Source organism: Chionomys nivalis, chromosome X, assembly GCF_950005125.1.
Source record: "Chionomys nivalis chromosome X, mChiNiv1.1, whole genome shotgun sequence".
NCBI lineage: Eukaryota > Metazoa > Chordata > Mammalia > Rodentia > Cricetidae > Chionomys > Chionomys nivalis.
The window spans coordinates 55,495,993-55,517,212 of NC_080112.1; the positions used below are offsets into that span (position 1 = coordinate 55,495,993).

At 41.3% G+C, this 21,220-nt stretch overlaps 1 protein-coding gene across 1 annotated transcript; it reads right to left on the bottom strand.

The window, feature by feature from the left end:
* Positions 1-4,292: 4,292 nt before the first annotated feature.
* LOC130868213 (melanoma-associated antigen B3-like) lies at positions 4,293-5,291 on the bottom strand. Its single transcript, XM_057760465.1, has one exon. The coding sequence runs from the start codon at positions 5,289-5,291 to the stop codon at positions 4,293-4,295; it is 999 nt and encodes a 332-aa protein (XP_057616448.1).
* Positions 5,292-21,220: the final 15,929 nt, after the last annotated feature.

The window sequence follows — 21,220 nt, forward strand, 5'->3', positions numbered from 1 at the left end:
AGGGGTCCGGGATTTTCTGGGATTTCCTATTTCTTTACCTAAAGTTTATATATATATATATATATATATATATATATATATATATATATATATATATATTCTGGACCTTTTATGTAGCCTTCACTCATGACAATGAAGGTGAGTAAACTTATCAGGCAACAAATATTTTTGATTCCTAAGATGTGGCAGACAAGAGACATCTCAGTCAGCAAAGCATTTGCCTTGAAAGCATGTGAACCTAATTTCAGTTCCCAGAAGCTGAATGCAGAGGTGTGTCCTTGTAATCCTAGTGTTGGACCGGCAGACATGCAGATCCCGTGGGCTTGCTGACCAGCAAATTCTAGGCCAGTAAGAGGCCCTGAGGACTCAAAAAATGTGGCTAGTGCCTAACAACAAACAATAACTACAACTGACCTCTGACCTCCTCACACACCTATCCCCTCACCCAACATACAGAATCAGCAGACAGATTTGCGTTTTGGGTTGCATCTCTCATTGGGATTCTTAACACAGGATCCTAATGTTACCTTATTTTAGGACTGTACTTTTGCTAAGCAGAGTGTGAGGGTAATTTTGTCTTATATTTATGCCTGAAACCTCTAAAATCTAAGAGAGGATACTATGGGGGTCTCACTGATAGAGGCGGGATAGTTTTAGAACTATTCAGAGCTTTCGCTTTATACCTGTCATACCTTGAAAATCGTCCATCTCAAGGCCTGAGCTATCCAATCCTGAGGCCAAGGTCTTCATCTTCCAGAGACCTCGAAAGGAGAAATTAACCCCACTCAGTTGAAGCTGTCTTGGAACTCTGTGACTTGACCACAGGGTCAGGATACTACAAATCACATTGATCTGGGTGTGTGCTTCTCTACTTCCTCATCAGGTTCTTCAGTTTCTCTTAAATTTAAGATTCTACCTCTTTTGATACAAAGCAATTCTACTTTGGGTAAGACAGATCCTGAGAACCTTTAGTATTAGGGCAGGCAATTTGTTGGCTGACAGCCCTGCCTGGCATGTTCTTTATCTTGCCTTCTTACAGGGACATCATAAATTTTATTCATGTTCCTAGATTACAGCTTCACTGAGAAATATCAAATTCCTAGAACTGATCAGTTTCTCTGTACTATAGGAAAATCATAACACAAGGAAGGGACCTTGAGCAGATGTTTCTTTAGAAAAACAGTGGCTTGTTCTTTTTTCATTACAAGTCAGACTTAGCTTCATATATTCACATTGAAAATGTTATAATTTTTAAAAGGAAATTTGGCAGAATGATGGAATATGAGTGCATTATCTTTTGAGTTTATCTGATCTGCATCATATGTAATCATGGTTTTACCAATATTTTCTCTCTTTCCTTATTTTTTTCCTCTGCACCTCAGATTTGTTTTTGTTTTTGTTTTTTTTTTTTATTGCTTTAGTTATGTGTTTCAATCTAGTGGATTAGACACAAAATCTCTCTTAAGGAAAAAACAGCAAGGTCCTTCACCAGGGTCAATCTGAGTGTGACCACCTTATTCTCTACTCGATGTACCCTCCCCAGTGCCCAAGATCTAGCCTGGGTCCTTCTTGGCCTAGTTGTCCCCAAAGTCTACACTTCTGCCAAGACCTGCTCAAAATCACATTTAACCACTTAGTTAAACCAGATCTCAAACAGCTTTTTCCAGGGTCCAGGACATGATCTACCAACTCCTGATCTAAAGACCCCCTTTGAACTACATTCAATGTGCTAGCTCAGCCATGTCCTGCACTTCCTTCACCAGGTGAATCTGCTTCATTCCACATAGTCTTTCTAATCGTCTACATACACAATCAAATCGCAGACTTGGACCAGGACATATATCCTGCATGGCAGTCAAGCCCTTGTGTCCAACTGACTCCATTTTATCTAAGCCCTACCTAATGTTTAGGTTTAACCTTCTCAGTACATCCTGTATCCAGAAACCAAGTGGATGTTACTATCATAGTATCTCCTACTTCAGACCAGTGGCCTTTGTCAAAGCCCTATAGTTTACCAGTTGTGTGAAACTGTGCATTATCAAAATCAGGGAACTTCAGACTTTTCATATGTGAGGTGTTTATGATAACTCCTGTCTTGTAGGAATGGCTAAGTGTGTATGAGATATGTAAAATTGAAATATATATATTTTCAAGACAGGGTTTCTCTGTAGCTTTGGAGCCTGTCCTGGAACTCCCTTTGTAGACCAGATTGGCCTGGGACTCACACAGATCTGCCTGCCTCTGCCTCCCTAGTGCTGGGATTAAAGGCGTGCGCCACCACTGCTCGGCTTGTGGAAGTATATTTTAAAATATAAATTCTTGTTATGATTCATTTTCCTTTGATGATATAGTTATCATACTGTTTTTTAAAATCAGGAACTATATTAGAAATTGTATCACATTCCAGGACAAAGATAACACTATTAGATAAAGTGCTACTTAGCAAGGAAAATGTAAGTACTATTGTGATATTTCATTCGTATTTTAGTAAATACAGCTTGCCTTAACTTCAGAGAGTCAGCCTTATAGACCAGGAAGTGGTGACCCACACCTCTAATCCCAGTAGCCACATTAGCTTGCCATAGAAACCAGGCAGCAGTCCTGTTTTCCTTTAATGTCAATCCTAGAGAGGAATATATAAGACAGGAGGAAATAGCTTTCTCACTCAGTCTCATTCGGAGGATCCCTGGAGGCAGACTGCTATTTTGGACTGAGGTAGAGGTAAGAGCCAAGGGGTCGCTGTTTTGCTTTTCTGACCTTCAGGATGAACCCAATTCCTGTGTTTGGGTTTTTATTAATCATGCTACAAAGTACTATGTTTTCCTATGAAAAATCAATTTCAGTGTGAGGTCGACTTTCCTCAATTGATACAACACAATTTTTTTTTTAAATATACTGCAGGGACTCTAAAAATTTCCTCCCTTTAAGATGCCATTCCAGTTAAGCCACTTTAATTTTTATTCCTCTAACCCCTAGTGAAAATGTCTGAAAGTTGCCAAATTGCACACAGTGTAACATGATTAGTGGAACATGCTCTGGATCCCCCAGCCCATGGCAAAGAGTATCAGCACAGCGTCTTCTAGATGCCCTACCTTCCTATAAGATTCCTTCACAGATTGTGTGTGTATAGAACACTCAGGTTATTCAGTGGTCTTTACCTCCTGGCATGGAATTACAGGACACTATCTATCCCGGCCAGTTTTCCCACAAATCCCCCAAGTAAGTGTCAATGACATTTTCCCTTTCACAGTTTCGTTTCTCAATGGTGAGGGTCTGGCTCCTTCCCCCTCACTCCCACATCCTGAGCTCATCCACCTAGTTGCCGCATTTAAATTGTTTCCCACAGAAAGGATTGAAGTTTTCCAAGAACCGACTTTGCGTTAATCAAATAATTTCTATTTGATTATTTTCTTGTAAAAACCCCTTCCTAGCACTTGGGAGGCAGAGGCAGGTGAGCCTCTCAGTTCGAGGTCAACAAATTCCAGGACAGCAAAGGCTACAGAGAGAAACCCTGCCTCAAAAGAATAAAAAGCACTATTACCACCACCACCACCAACAACAAAAACTTCCTTTCGTCCATTAATTGTATTGCTTACTACATTTTCTCTATCATCTTAGCTCTCTGCCTCTAAGAGTATATGGTTAAATGATGTTTAGGGAACAAGTAAGTATATGAGTATTTGGGCCTAACTAAATATTATTTAAATCCACATTTTTAATTAAATTTTTTCCTATAATAAATTTTGATCACATCGTTTCCCCTATTCAATCTCTTCCCAGGTAGTTGAAGCAGAAACATTTATTTAACTCTTCTAATTTTATTAAATACAGAAAAAAGTTTTAATGCAAATATTAAGCACATTACACATTACCATTTTTTATTTCTCTATTTCTTACACTGAATTATTTTAAGTTAAATTTAAAGAAATGCTTATTCCAATTCTATGTTATCTTGAAGTAGATGGATTAGGTAATAAAAGCTTCTCCAATTACTTTTATAATGAAACTCTTACTTTTAACACATTAACATGTGTGAACAATACGGTTTATTTAATAAATCATATTGATAGGTAAAAAAGGACATTTGAAGAATTGAAATCAAACAAAATGCAGATAATTTTCTAAGTTGCCCACACAGAACAAGAACGCAAAGCTACTCATCACACTCCTCTAGTTAGAAACAGTCCTTCAGCACCTCTTTCAGAAACTGCCCTCTTAAAATGCAAAATCAAATCTGAAAACTTTAACTTCACTAGGTGTGGGAGGACCTGTTTGACACAGCTGTGGAACATTTAATTGCTGTGGATTAAAGTGTCACCAAGTACAACTGCAGCTCCAGCTTTTTCTTCCTCATCTTTCAAAGCCTCATCATACCAGGACTCAAAGGCACTGGGCACTGTATGGTTGATCTTAGCCCAAAACTCTAGGATTTTCATCTTGCTTGTCTCAGCATGAGATCTTGGGCCCCACAGAAATTCATAGCGTGCAGGATGACTGTTGGGTACTTGACGGTACTCCAGGTATTTCAGCTTCACTAGATCTTGAGTGATAAGCTTCCTGGGCTCCCCAAAAATGAAATGCTTCTTTCCGTCATATATTTTCATCTTATTCAGGAATTCCCAGATTTTTTCCTCAGTGGCACAGTTTCCTCTCAGGGATATCACACCTAGGAGATTCATTAGCAGGCCAGTCTTGGGAAATCCCCTGCCTTTACTCACAGTGCCATTGTTGGGGAGATTCATTTTGCTAACAAGGATGTATGAATGCTTTGGAGAGGCCACTTCCTTTAAGTCTACACCAAAAACCACCTCTATGTTGAAAGAAGCTTGTCTGAGGATCTCCAAGAAGCACTTCCTGTGCTTTTTGGTGATCATCTTCAACATGTCTGCTTTCAGAATGGGTCTCTTCATTTTATACATGTGCATCATGTACTTCACCACCATGTGAACTGGACTGCTTAGAGAGCTCTGTGGGGGCTTCACAGTGGAGGCGGGGGCCTGGGAAGAATGCGGCTTTCTCTTAATTCTGTAGTTATCTCCTTCATTTGCTCTTGTAGGAGAACCAATGTTAAACTCAGTAGTAGAAAGAGCTCTCTCCGGCACCTTGGAAGTGATTTGTGGCCTACAAGCTGATTTTGTACGGGTAATAATCCTCATATAAGGAGAAGGTAGAGAGGGAGATTCTTCCTCCTCTGTTGCAGGGGCCTGAGCACTCTGGAGCTCCTGGGGTGTACCTTCAATCTCGTGGCATTTTTCTTGGCTTTGGAGCTTACTCTTCTGATCCCGAGGCATGGTGATCTTGTTCAGAGTATAAGCTAGCAAGCCAGTGATGCAGTCACCTAGAGAGAGAATGGGATTGCATCAGCACCTTCAGCATAGACACAGACACAACTCTTGGCTTTAAGGAGACCACCTTTGCAGGATTCTGTGAAAGTACCATCCTAAGAACTCAGTTGGCACTTGTTCTGATCATCCTATCCTCTGATAACCCTGTGGCACTAAATAAAGTGTGCTTTCCACTGCAGTCTGCCACCACTGCCTGGTGTGCACTGGGAATGCAAGTGATGGTGGCAGGCTTAATTCTGGTGGACCCCTTTCCTCGGGGGATAGAAGATCTCTGATCTTCAATGCCAATGACATTATCAGATCAGATTGTAAGCCGTGCCTGGGCCCCTTCCTTGTGCTGCAGTAATTTTTGGTTACTTCACCAAATGTCCTCATTCCCTTCCTTGGGCCCCTAAGATGAAATGAAAGAACACCTGAACCCTCAACACCTTCTCCAGCTAACTCAGTTCTAAAAGCTGACACGGTCTCACTGGTTGCTCTGTTAGACACTACCCTTTTTGAGGCTTTCTGTGCAAAACTTAGTGTGACAGGTTTACTGGGCCCACACAGGGCTAGAGTAACCCCATATGGGACAGATTTAGTGGGATGCTATAGATTGTGAGGATGGAATGGGTCTTTTACATCCAAAGTCAGGGTCCTAAATCCAGGTGACTCCTAGGGTATTTTTTCCCTTTCATTCTTCCAAGGTTTGGCATCGTAAGAGAAATGAGAATGACCTACATCCTGCCACCTTTGCCCAGTGTTAAGGACCTCACTATTATAGAATCCATGCTCTCCAGGTCCTCAACATATCAAGTAGAGTCAGGGATTCTTGCTGTTCTCACATGAGTAATGTAAACTCGAAATGAAGAGTCAACCTTCCTCAGTCATCATTAGAAATAATAATTTCAAGCCTCAATGAGCCAACCTCTGAAAAGATTCTCAGGTGTCACAGGAGATACAGGGATCTCTGAGACTCCCTATTTTGGAGAATGTGTCCTTTAACTCAGAGTTTCTCAACTGATTTTGCCTCCCCTCGCAGGACCAGTAGCCTACCCATTACATTCAATTTTGCTGTTTTCTGTGACTCTCCAGGCACAAATGATGGACACTTCAATCGTGGAATTCTGCCTACTGAATTATTTCTCTGTATCCTAGGATCCCTCCTTCCGCCTATATAATAAGTTCACTAGCCACAAACATCTTCCTCTTTCCTTGGTGTTTTGAGTGAAAATCCAGATACACTACAAAAGAGAACAGCTTTCTCTGGGTCCCCACAGGACTGAAAATGGAGCTGGATCTTTTGACATCTCTTTTAACGAGTGCAATGGTAGACCCAAAGATACCTCACTACACAGACTGAAGTCCCTCAGCCTCCAAAGGAAGCCATAAACTCCCCAAGAGGAGGCACTGTAGGCAAGACTTACATGGTACTCATAGCCCAAGCCTCTCATCCAAGCAGGGGGCAAAGATTTGTGAGAAGCCTTGTTTAGGGAACAATTCCTCTACTCTCATCCTCCCAAGGGCCTCTCAGCTTTACTTTTGTTTTCAACAATAACTCCCTTTACCAGAACTGGGGTCCCCACCATTGTACTCCATTAGGCTATTTGCTGTTGTTACCTTCCAGGAAGAAATGAGGAGCACTCCAAACTCCTGTTCATGGGCTTAACAGAGTGGATTCAGTGGAGCAAGAATCCTCCCTATAAGGACTCAAGGCTTCCACCTTCAAATATAGCGTTCACCTTTCTTAGTTCTTACACCAAAAGTCTAGATGTGTATAAACTAAAGGGCTAACACCCAGACCAATAGAAAACAGAGTTGCTTTTTTGATACACCCCCCCACACACAACACACCACTCCCCCATATGACAGCACTATAAATCCCTCGTGTTACTGACCTGAATCACAGACCTCCTAAAGGATGTTTTCAACTCCCTCAGTCGGCAGATAGGACCAGAGCAATCACAAACTGGCTGCCCTCTGTCTGTTAACAGGACCTAGGCAAACCACGCCTCCCTCAGTTAGCTGTTAGGACCTGTGCAAGCACATGCCTCCTAGCAACAGGGCCTAGGCAAACCACGCCCCCCTCAGTGAGCTGTTAGGACCTGTGCATTTGCACTTCTCCTTATATCCGTTCACAGGCACCCCCTGTTGGAGGTTCTTAGGTCTGACACCAGGGACTGAAAGGCCCCTCCCTAGTTTGGGGGAAACGTTCTCTCATCAGTATTCGGGGTGCCCCAGCTATACTGTTTTTGATCAGAACTTCTCTCTTGTAAATCTGGGGCTCATAACATCCTATTAGGTTACTTGTTGTGACCTTCAACACAGATCTGGGGAGGACAGCAGAAACTTACTGTGCTGACTCAGCAGAGTGGATTCTTTGTTTGTTTGTGTTTTCGAGACAGGGTTTCTCTGTAGCTTTGGAACCTGTCCTGCAACTAGCTCTGTAGACCAGGCTGGCCTCAAACTCACAGAGATCCACCTGCCTCTGCCTCCCTCCCGAGTGCTGGGATTAAAGGCGTGCACCATCACAGCTATGCAACAGAGTGGATTCTATGACTCCCGTGTCCCCCCTCCCTCATTAAGTCTTCATTTGAAAAAGGTTTTATTTATGTTAGTATTTTTAATTTAAAAATTATTTAGTTTATATCTTGTGTATGAGTGTTTTCCTGCAGGTATACGCATCATGTGCATGCATGGTCCCCAACGAGGTCAGGTGAGGGTGTAGGATACCCTGGAATGGAAGTTACACACAGTCATGAACCTCCATATGGGTCCTGGGAAACAAATCTGGGTCCTTTGCCAGAGCAACAAATGCTCTTAACTGATGTGTTATCTATCTAGCCCTTTATGGAAGTGTTCCTAAGTGCTTCATCTATGCATTCTATATCAATTCCTTTAGGCACAGACTTTTATGAGTATGTGGCGGCTTTTATTAATACTGTTAATAATAATACTGTATTGTATAATGGAAACTCCCTGAGACCTTTGGGCATATTTGAAAGAAAAGGGATTAGTGGACACAAGGAAGGTCTCTCAGGTAGGTGATGGTTCAGTCTCTTGCAGTTTTTTTAAAATACAATTTCTTATATTATAGGCTCAATGTCCTTTATTTATGGCTAGAATCCAAAGAAAAACATATAGTTATCCTCCTGATATTGGAAGGAGACAAGATTGCCAGGCAAAAATTGGAAACTTGGGGGTGGGGATGGGGTGGAGGTAAGGGGAAATGAGGAGAAAAAAGTGAGAAGGGGAGGATGGGGAGAGCTTGGGGGAATGGGACGGTTGGGATGGAGGCAGGGTGGATATGGGAGTAGGGAAGTATATATCTTAATAAAGGGAGCCATTTTAGGGTCGGCGAGAGACTTGACTCTAGAGGTGTTCCCAGCTGAGGATAGGGAACCTGAAATGGCCCTATCCTATAGCCATACTGATGAATATCTTGCATATCACCATAGAAACTTCATCTGGTGATGGATGAAGCTAGAGACAGAGACCCACACTGGAACACTGGACTGAGCTCCTAAGGTCCAAATGAGGAACAGAAGGAGGGAGAACATGAGCAAGGAAGTTAGGACCATGAGGGGTGTGCCCACACACTGAGACGGTGGGGCTGATCTAATGGGAGCTCACCAAGGCCAGCTGGATGATGGAGCATGTGATCAAACCGGAATCCCTGAATGTGGCTGACAAGGAGGGCTGACTGAGAAGCCAAGGACAATGGCACTGGGTTTTGATCCTACTGCATGTAATGACTTTGTGGGATCCTAGTCTGTTTGGATGCTCACCTTCTTAGTCCTGGATGGAGCCGGGATGACCTTGGACTTCCCACAGGACAGGGAACCCCGACTGCTCTTTGGAATGGAGAGGGAGGGGAAGGGGAATGGGGGGAGCAGGAGGGAAATGGGAGGAGGGGAGGAGGTGGAAATTTTTAATTAAATAAAAAAAAGACAATTTCTCATGTAGCCCAGACTAGCCTCAAACTCACTGACCCTAAATTCTTTATCCTCCTGCCTCTTTCTTTCCAGTACTAGGATTACACGTGTGTTTTACCACACCTACTAGGCTTTATTTTTGCTTCATTCATTTATTTGTATTCTTAGCATCCAGTTAACTGTAAAAAGGTCTCATGGCATTGTCACACATGTTATATGTTAATACTTATGAACCCCATTTCCAGGTATTAGCCACTATTCCTATTATCCTCTTTTCCCCAATTAGTCTTTCTCTTACCTTTAAGAATTTTTTAAGTATATATTTTTTCATATGAAATAATGAAGTTATTTGATTTTTGGAAAAGATTGTGGTACTTGAAATCAGGATCTCCAGTGCCATATACCTTCCTGCAAATGACATGATTTTTTTTTGAAGCCTTCAGACACCACCTGTCTATGCAATCCTATAACCCTTAAATATATTATTTATTTTTATTCATACTTCACAGTGACCAGGTACTTCTGTTTCATGTTTTTAATCATTGCACTAAGGAAGGAGAGGTAAGAGAATTTCACAGACTTTGAAGTCAGCCTGGTCTGGTAGTGTATGATGTTTTTTTCTAAAGTGAAATGAGCACGTAGAAAAAAAATCTCACCCATTTATTTTGGTGATCTTATTGCTTTCACTGGATATTATGTCCAGTAGTTTGAATACAGACTGTTTATCTGTTTTGCTGTAGAACACGGCCCTACACTTGAGCCTTATACTTCCATGATAACCTATAGCATTTACTATAACAGCGACAAGAAGAAATTCAGAAGCAGGAAGCAAATTTCAGGTTGGGAGGGGTGAAATACTGTGGGTTTTCATTATCCTATACTGTGGAGGATACTGTCACTTACTAACTGTTCAAGTTCATACATTCTCTGAGCTGCATGTTTCAAATCTGTACAACAGTTTTGGTAAACCCTATCTTCTAGTAGCCACAGAACAAGTACAAGGAATGGAAAACATTTGATATACTGACAAGCATATATTGAATCTCTCCCTTGTTCTGTCTCATGGCTGCAGATGCCAACCAAAAGATTTCCCTTACACACATACTTAAAACTTAACCTAGCCAGGATTAAAACTTTAATCCCAGCACTCTGGAGGCAGAGGCAGGTGGATTTTTGAGTTTGAGGCCAGCATGGTCTAAAGAGTGAGTTCCAGGACAGCCATGGCTAATAAACAAACAAACAGGCTAAAAACAAGAAAGACAACATAAGAAAGATAGATGGATCCCCATCTGAGAGGCCTACTTTGAAACCTTCTCAGTGTGTTAATGAAGGGCAGGGTGAGACACTTTCCTGTCCTCTCTATTAAAAAGCATATTGTCAGCTCTGTCCCTACCCAAGTTCTCTGACTTGCCTTCTGGAAGAAAAGGAGGTACCTTTCCTTTTGAAAAAAAATTATTCACTATGTGAGGCCTGTGCCTCCATGAGTCCCACTAGGAGGAAGCAATAACACTTCTTGTCAGTTATTTCAGCACAACAAAAGTCTTTCAGGTCTGAGGAAAGGACCCAAGTTCTATGAGACTATTTTACTTGTGTAACTCCGTAAGTTATACTTGGTATCACTATGTTGATACTTTTTAGGCGGTGAGCTTTCTCCCTCTTTTAAGCAGAGCCACACTTAATCTAGTCAAAAAATCTTATCTTTAAAGTCATTTCCCACTCCATAAAAGGCTAAGTTCAACCCATGTCTTGGTAGTGCCCTCCCATGGATAAAGAAGTGAGACATTATAAAGTTACTTTTTCTGCCTTGTTTGTCTTTAGGTTAATAATGTTGCTTCTCCCCCACACATACACTTTTGTTGTGCTTGGATCTTCTATCATTCTTATGTTGGTTTATCACCTTACTTCTATCAAAGCCTGAAAATTCTTTCTTGCTTGACATCACAATGCTCCCATAGTACCTTTAGATTACTCAGAATCTTAAAGGAGTATGTGAAGCAATATTGCTAGGACTGGCAATTTTGCCAGGAATATCTTGTCAGGGAATGTATGTGGAGTAGGTCTCTCTGTAACATTCTTCATATTCTGAGGTGTTGGTAATGTGGCATTCCCCTCTGTATGCTACGATACGTTTTATTACTATTGGTTATTAAGATGTTTTGGCCAATGGCTTAGTAGAGTAAAGCCAAGTGGGAAAAATAAACAGAGATATAGAGAGCAGTCGGAGTCAAAGAGATGCCGTGTAGCTGCCTAAGGAGAAGGACATGCTGGAACCTTAGTAACCTTACTGATAGGCCACAGCCTCGTGGCGATACATAGATTGATAGAAATGGCTTAATTTAAGATGTAGAGCTAGCTAGAAATATATGATCGTGATTGACCAAACAGTATTGTAATTAATAGAATTTTGTGTGATTATTCGAGTCTGGGAGGACAGGAAATGAACAGTCTTTATTTATAGAATGGCACCCACCGTCTGGGACACTGATTCACATAAGACCTGAAAAAGCTTTTTACAAAAGAGGACTTCTAGACCTACAAGAACAGGAACCAAGCACAGCTTCTTGGTAGCTGCATTTTTTCAGATAGATTCTGTTTGCTGGTGGCAAGCAGAGGAACAACTTCTTTAAGAGAAGTCTTCCTGACCCAGTGTTAGCAGAAAAAAAAAAAAAGCATGGCTTCTTTAAGGAAGAATGACAGAATTAAACTACAAACTCCCTACTAGGGTCCAGGCTACTTTTCAGTTATGGAAGAACACCACTTACTATCTGAGCCATCCTCACTCCAGCTAGAATCTACCCCACATTTGGCTAGATTACAAAAAAAGATTGCTGGGGCACAGACAGAAATAAATCCACATGGACTGGCAAGACATCAAGCCCCCAATAGTACCTCAGTTGACTACTACCACAACCCTAATTCAACAGAACTATTAAGAAACAAGTTTTACATATCGCATTTATAAAAGACAGTACGGGATATTGTCAGGTGGTATACAAGTTGTATCCAAACAACCACTCGGCCACAATCCAAGGTACACATGAGAGTCAGAACTTGAGGCAAAATACCTGGAGAATACTGGGAGGTGGGCTTTACTGAAGTAAAACCAGGCCAAAATGGGTATAAGTACGTCCTTATATTTGCAGATACCTTCTCAAGGTTTCTCTTATCAGACTAGAAATAGCACAGGTTACTATAAAGAAGCCATTAAAGGAATTAGTCCCCCAATTTAGCATGCCATTGGTAATGTGGTCCAAGAAAGGCCCAGCTTTCATAACTTGAATTTCTCAATTACTGGCTACAGTCTTAGAAATAACATAGTATACTTTACCTATAGACCTCAGTGCTCTGGGCAAATAGAAAGGATGACCCAAGCCTGAAGGAAACCCTAACCAAACTAACGATATAGTTCAGTGAAGGTTGGGTGAGCGTTCTTACCTTTGTCCTCTTATGGCCTGATTTGTACCCTTATAGAGAGGGGATTTTCTCTTTTCTAATTCTTTTCAGCAGACCTCCTCCTCTCCTACCTAGACTATGAGATGTACACTCAGATGAAATTTCTAACTATTTGCTTTAGGTCCTGCAACAGGTTCTTCAGCATGTCCAGAAAACTGTGAGAAGGACCCAGTCAAGAGACTGACCTAACTTCCCACCCTTAGCAGGTGAGTGATGCTGTCTGGATTAGAAGACATCATCCAAAAACACTTGATTATCATTGGAAGAAACCACATCCCAGGGTTCTCACTATACCCACCACTATTAAGGATGCTGGGGTCACTCCCTGGATTCATCATCCCCAGCACAAGTGGGCAACAGACTCTCCTGACCTGTGGACTATCACTCATTTGGAGGATCCTTTAAAGGTAAACTCACCCAACTCCACAATTTCCAGATAAAACAACAACAAAAAAAAATGCCTTAGTACTATCAAACCTGGATCTGCTTTCTACTACATCTCTGTCTTCATTGCCCAATTCTAGGACAAAAAAAAAAAAATAGAAAGAGAGAATGAGAGAAAACAGAGAGAAAAGAAAGAGAGAGAGAAACAAAGAAACAAAGAGAAAATCCCCCATGTTAGGACAGCATTTATATTCTAACACCTGGTTAAATTAGCTCATATTTCAAATACTACTGACTTTTCTTTAAGAGGTTTTAAATGCTGCAAGTATTTTAGGCACTTGTCTTATTCCTGTTTGTAAATCCATCCAGGATATTGCTAGCCTAACCATATTTAATCTTTCAACAGGCACTCCTAAGCCTACCAGTTATAAAGATTCTTACAATTGGGGGAGAATTTCTTATAATGAAGAAGTAGATGCAATAGAATGCCATACTCCCTGAATTATTTGTACATACATACAAATGACACATGTACTAAAATATAAAACCTAGAAATTCTTACACATAGCCAAGGGACAAATCATTTGCTCCCACACTGAGGTCATCCTTAACAGGACAGGCTATATTCCTTTGCCTGAAGGATGTTTTTATACATGAACCGTATTATAATCATATTCCTGCTAACTTGTCTCACAATAACCGTTGATATTTAAGCAAACAGTTTATTATTTTCTTGACAGTTCAGGAAGAGAAAAGTCCAATAAGACAACGGTGTCAGAGACAGAGAGAGTCCCTGACTGGAGGCTGTGATGATTATATTGTCCTCCTCTCAAATCCTAAGGTTTTGGCCATCATGTTCTCTGTAATAAGCCTCCTCATTACGGCTGCATACAGTGATGGCAGCTTAGCTAGATGGCCTTTAAAATAACTAAAGGTTTAAACTATATGTCCAGCGCTATTAGTTTATTAAAGAAAAAAAAAGTACATTGACAGGCTATAATACATAACAGGGCCACTATTGACTATCTAATGGTACTGTACCATCAAGGATGCCAAGAAGTTAGGAAAATGTGTTGTTTAATCTTCCTGTCTGTAATATTACCTCATTACTTCTCTTAGGACTGGGTCAGTCAAACTCACCTTCCTCCCTTGAGTTTTGTTTTGGACCATTCCAAGGACTTTCAAACCCAAGCTGCTGACTTGGGGCTCATTGTCTGGAGGGGTTGGAGGTGTGTTTGATAAGGACATAGCAGGATTTGGGGTACCTGACAGAGAACCTGCAGTTGATCATTGTGGTGGCACCAATGAGGAGGCTGACAATCTGTTTTGTTGTTATTGTTGTTTTTGCAGGGTACTGACTACCACACAGGCATTCTGTTCCTGCAACCTGCCCTGGTGCATAGCTGCTATACTTCCCAGTCCTTTTCTTCCTGAGCAAAATTCTTCACCATGGACCAAGGTCCTTGCTGCCAGTTACTTCCCTTTAACCCTTTCCTTTATGACACTGCCTAGGAAAATTTATGCTTTTGTTTCCACAAAAAAGTGCGTTTTTTCTTCATTCAGATCCAATGGGTTATAAATATTGTCATCATTTAGAGGGGTTGGTTACAAATTATCATTGGTTAGGGTAAGAAGAAAAACTGCTACAGGTTTTTATGTGATGATTCAAATTTAGAGTTATTTCAGCTTTGATATATGTATGTTTCTGTTCTTGTTTAAAGTGTTATAGGCATACAATATTCCAGACTACTAAAGGAAACCACAAGAAGGACTTTGAAAAAAGTTTTCATGTTGTCTAAAAAAAAATTCAGGAGATTAAACAGAAAAGAAAAAAAAAGGTCTAAAATAAAAATGTCTGGCAAATCAGAGGAGCTCAGATTTAAAAAAAAAAAAGCTGAGGAGTATGGTAAGTTGTAGAAGGTCAGAGGAGGTATGAGATTTGATCATGTTATGCTAATTTTGATTATTTTCTTCATTAAAAAACAAAGCTAATGATTCACTCTAAAATGTTTGTGTTGGGAATGGGGTCATACTCTTTAAAGGAGAGAGGGGGAGAGATGATTGCCTACTGCACCCCTATACCCTGTCTTTCCTTCTCCAATCAACTTGGAAAAGGAGTTCTTTTTTATACCACTACATTACCCCCAGGCGCCCCAGGATAAGAGGTCCTGGAGGGCAGAGGGGGAGGGGTAGAGGAGACCCCACATATACACACATTAGCATTCTCAGAGGGAGGAGCTGTCAGCCTGGTATGACTCCATAGCCCTTCTATTGTGCCCTGTGGGCCAACCTGATGCTGAGGGCAGGCAGCAGCTAGTCCGTTGGCCCCTTGCTACTAACAACCTTTATAATTAGAAATTACAAAATCCTAAGTTTTCTAAAAAGCCTTTAAGGATGGTTGACCTGTTGGATTTTGTCCTTTTCACTCAGCAGACCACAGAAGATGATTGTTTCCAACTGCTCCAGGTCCTCTTCACTACTGAGGAAAGATCAGAACAGAGGCTTGGAAATTGGTTCCAGGCCCAGACGGAAGACTGGCCACCAATGCAGATTTCATAAATGTTGGGGTTCCTGTGACATGACCCAACTGGGATTTCAACACAGCATAAGGTAGGGAGATTCTGAAAGTCTACTGCCAGACTCTAATGGAGGGTCTATGGGCTGCCACGAGGTGGCCCATAAATTTATCCAAAGTGAGGTACTCCAGATGCCTAAATTAACACCAGGAACATTCCTAGAGAGGCTGATAGAAGCTTATAAAATCTATACACCCTTAGATCTGGAAGCACCAAAAAATTGGTCTATAGTCAACATGGCTTTTGCCAACCAATCAGCACCAGATATCTGCCGTAAGTTACAGGGACAAAAAGGTTTTAAAGGTAAGAGGTTGGCTAAACTCATTGCAGTTGCTGAAAAAGTATTCAATAATAGGGAGACCCCCCCCGAAACAGACAGACCAGGGCTCATCAAAGCTTTAAAAAGACAGACATGGGGGCTCAGCAAAGTCATTCTGGCTGTGTAAAGCAGTCCAGATGTCAGAAAACAGGACTGGCATTTGGAGATTCACCATGTAAAGGGAAAGGCCTAAAGCAGGGACTGCACAATAGGCCTAGTCCGCAGAAAGGCCAATGTGCCTTCTGTAGGAAGTTGGGTCATTTAAAAAAACTAAATGCCCTAAATGACAGGACTCAAAAGTAAAGGTACTAAAACAACAACAAAAAGTAACTAAAGGGGACAGGGCTCAGAGCCTCTCCTCGAGCCTTAGGTGATCCTAAAGGTGGAGGGGAAACCCATTGATTTTCTGGTGGATGCAGGAAAACAACACTCCATTCTAAAACAACCCCTAGGCAAAATGTCACCAAAACAATCTTGGGTGCAAGGGGCCACGGGGATGAACTGGTACTCATGGACTATTCAAAGATCAGTGGACATTAAAATAAGGTCGAGTAACCCACTCTTTTATGTTTAAAAGAGACTTATTTGCTATAATGGGGCCCACATCCATTTTGTTTACAGGACCCCCAAATCAGACACACATAGAGATCTGCTCCAAAATTGGCTCAAAAAAAAAAAAAAAATTCCCAAGTATGGGCAGAAACAGCTAAAGGCAAGTGCAACACCAATGCATGTCAAACATACCCAATGCCCAGAGAGGCCAAGCAGGGGATCACTCCCCATATTAAGTGCCTCAGAGACCTGGGTATCTTGGTCCCTTGCCATTTGGCCTATTTATGTGAATGACCGCCTATAGCAGCTGATGCCTTAAACACCTGCCAAGCTGCCACTAAGGGGCTGCTTAGAACTTTGGGAGACTTAGGGTATCGTGTATCAGCAAAATGGCTCAATTCAGCCAGACTGTGGAACTTACCTGGTGTACATACTCAAGGGGGGCAAAAGGTGGTTGTTAAAAGAAAGGAAAGAGATCATCCTGAAGATCTTCCAACCCAACAACTGTCACAATGTGAGAAAATTCCTAAAGTCTGCTGGGTTCTGTAGGCTCTGGATTCCTGGATTTGCTAAACTAGCTTGGCCTCCGTATGAGGCCACAAGGAGAGGGAAGACTCCCCTCCATTGAACCCCACAGATAAAAAAGGCCATCAATAAAATTAAGGTGGTTCTACTAAACATGCCTGCTTTGGCACTACCAGATGTCACCAAACCCTTCCACATGTATATGGAGAAGAAGAAGGAAATGGCGAAAGGGGTATTGATGCAAACCCTGGGTCCATGAAAAAGGCCTCCTTGCCACCAAATAATTGTAGCAACAGCTTTACTAGTTAAAGACTCACACAAGCTAACTTTGGGGCAAACTCTTAAGAATGACCACCACCCATGCTATCGAGGGGGTACTTAAACATCCTCCTAATAGATGGCTCACTAACTCTCAACTGACTCTTATTATTATTATCAGGCTTTGCTCTTGAACCCACCCAGGATCCAATACACCCAGAACAGTGCCTCTAAACACTGCCACTCTGCTCCCAGCCTCTCAACAATTGTCTAGACATTCTAAGCTATCTCCACAGGATCAGGTCAGACCTCAAGGATGTCCCTTTGTTAAGGGCTGAGGTAACATGGTATACAGATGGCAGTAGCTTCATCAAAGATGGTATCTGGGGGCAGTGGTTACAACTGAGAAAGAAGTCATATGGACCGAAAAAAAATGGTTATTAAAAAATAACGAGTAGAGTTTAGACCTCTTACAGGCCATATGGCTGCACCAAGAGATAGCTGTCATACACTGTCCTGAGCGCCAAAAACGAGAGGATCCAATCTCTAGGGGAAGCAGCTGTGCAGACAAGGCAACAAAGCAGGCTGCACTCCAGACAGCAGCCATCCTGGGGCCACACCAAAGATGATCACACCTACATTGCCAAAATTTTTAGCTGACACTGACCAAGTGCTTGAAAAAATCCACTCATGTACAAGCACTTAAAAGGAGGAAGGATGGTTCAGGACCCTGGATGAACGAATCATCCTCCCATCAGACTTTGTCACTCAACTAGTCCGACAAATACACCAAAGCACTCACTTGGGAGAAAGAAAAATGCAGGACCTCTTACAAAGAGCACATCTGGCTGGGCAGTGGTGATGCACACCTTTAATTCCAGGACTCGGGAGGCAGAGGCAGGCGGATCTCTGTGAGTTCGAGGCCAGCCTGGTCTACAAGAGCTAGCTCAAGGACAGGCTCCAAAGCTACAAGTGAAACCCTGTCTCGAAAAAAAAAAAAAAAAAAAAAAAAAGAGAATACATCTTAGGGTCTTTGACCTGCCATCTCGTCAAAAAAAAAAAAAAAAAAAAAAAAAAAAGGAGTCATACTTCACAGTGGTAAAGCCAGACCTGTATAGCTATAAATATTTGCTAGTTTTTATAGATACCTTTTCAGGATAGACTGAGACTTTCCCAACTAAGCATGAGACTGTCGCCAGGGTGGTCAAGAAGCTACTAGAAAAGATTATCCCAAGGTTTGGTCTACCTATGCTCTTGGGCTCAGATAACAGACCTGCATTTATCTCTCAGGTAACATAAAGACTAGTTAAGGCTATGGGGACCAATCAAAAAACTTCATTGTGCTCATCGTTCCCCATATTCAGGACAGGTAAGTGGGATAAACCAAACCCTAAAGGGGACCTTAACCAAATTAACCCCTGAGACTGGTGGTGACTATGTGTCTCTCCTCCCCTTTGCTCTCTACAGGGATCGCAATTCTCCTTATACCTTAGACCTGACCCCATTTGAGATCATGTATGTCAGGTCACCCCCATTCTCCCTAATCTTAGGACAGAATTACTGGCTGAATTTGATGACCAAAGATTGCTTTCCTCCATACAAGTTCTAAGTCCGTTGCAGAAACAACTCTGGCCTCAGCAGCATACAGTCTGTGAGAAGACACTGCCTCCTGTACCCCACGGATTCCAGCCTGGAGACCTGGTGATCATCCCATTCTCTCCACAGTCCAGATGACGGTTCTAAGACAGCAATACAAGCCTGCAGATGGAAACAATGCATCTCTAGGAATTGAGATGACCCACTCTCAAGGGGAAAATAAAAGAGCTGGGGAGGGGTGCAGATCAGGTTCTCCTAGTAAAAAAAACCTAAGCCTTAGTACCAGTTCACTGAAACAGGAGAGAGCTAAACAGTCCAAAAACAAACAAACAAAAACCAAAAAACCCCACAGCATTCTTATAGCTCAGCAGACACCCCATGATACCCTTCTGCAGGCTCAGCAAGCCCCATAAGCCTTTTTGCTGGCTCAGCAGGTGTCCCCAGTTTACTGATAACTAAAGATAGCTTTCCCTACCCTGCTGCTGGAAGGTCCCTAGCCACTAGGATCTCCCACCAATCAGCCCCCACACTAATCTTTCCTCCACCAATCAGTCACAGATTTAATACCTCCTCCCGGGAATTCCCCTAACTATGTTAAAGATTATAATCTTAAAAGAAGATATAATCTGGGGGTCACCATATGCCAACCCAACGTTAAAATTAATAAAGCACTCTTGTTATTGCATACATGGGCTGTTTGTCTTCTTTGGGGGGCCTCTCTCGCACCCTAACATGAACACCATCTATTGTTTCTGTCAGTGGTTCCTGCCTCCATTCTTGTACAATTCAGAGGAACATTGTTTTATTAACTATTTTGTAAATATGAGTTTTTTAATAGCTCTAGAAACATTTTTAAAGGTGGGAAAGAATCTCACTTCATCCCAGTTTTGAAGTGTAAAGAACTTGTGAAGTGGTTAAATCATTAGCTGGTTTATTTCTGGTATAACCAGAAAAGAGCAGGATACTGGATCAGGAGAGGTTGTGACTGTCTGGGGGTCACCATAACATTCTGTAGAGGAGTCTAGCTTTACATCCTACAACAAAGCATATTAAACCACAATTTGGAGTCTTACTTGTCTATTTCTTTCTGAAACATTTTCAGTTAGATCTGGTATCATGTTTCTAGTAGAACTGTTTAGTTAAAAAAAAATAACACTCCTCTCAGAACCTTAAATGTTTCTGTCATGGCAGTCCATTTTCCTAAAACTTGTGAACTATGGAACTTTTGAGTATATACAGTGTTTGGCATAAAACTGTGAATCAGTGGAATGAAGGATTATGAGATTTGATTGTTATGTGAGGTCGTAGGGAAAATTTGCCAAGTTGTAGGCTGGAACATCACTGGAGTAAGTTCAAAGAGAAACAACACATGGCTCTTTAGGGTATGTGAACACAGTGTATGACTTCAGAGTTTAGGTACATGTTTTCAGAATTGAAATGCCTGTATACTCTGCTCTTCAACTAATAAAAACTCCGTTGTGAAAGGGACAAAATACATAGGGATCATAATAGGAGCATTTTGATTTGAATCATTGCTGCCCACCCACTGGGATTACTTTTCTAAATTAATGTCTAAATTTAGATGCCACAGAGTATACAACATTTGAAATTGCAATAAAATTAACAGTCAGAAATTTTTTTTAAATGAAAACACCTTAAAATGTTTTCTGTCTAATGCCACAAAAAAACTTGCTTTTTTCTTCATTGGGAAGAGATTACCTTGCATTCTCATGCACAATGAGACCTTCTAGATTCGTCCACTGCATGGGAAGATGCTAGACTTATTTTCAATAAACATCCTCAGTAGAAAGTCTGAAGACTCCCCAAGACTGGATGCTTAACTACTGTTTAGGGAGAGCATCCACCTTTAAAAAAAAGAGTTCTGATTCACTGTGATTAAATTTCACAGGCATTCTTTAATATAAAAAAAAACAAATGCAAGTGTACATCTCTTAAGCTTGAAAAAACAAACAGTAAACCACAAATGTTCAACTTTCACTCTTGTCCATTTTCAAATATTTTACTCCCGATTTTGCTATCTCCAAGATTCTTCCTCTATTAATGCCATGTTACTTTGACATAGCACCACCAAAGCTATATGCAAAATTCCAATTTGTATTTCTAAATGTGAACATTCAACTTGACAAACAGCAGTGAAGGAACGGGCTACAAAAATTATCTGTATACATTCTAACCCCAAGTTAAAACTTTGCTAAATCCCCCAAAAGATTATCAACAACTTATTTGCAAAAAGATGAACAGACCTTTTCAATCATAAAGCAGAGGCTACCTTACACC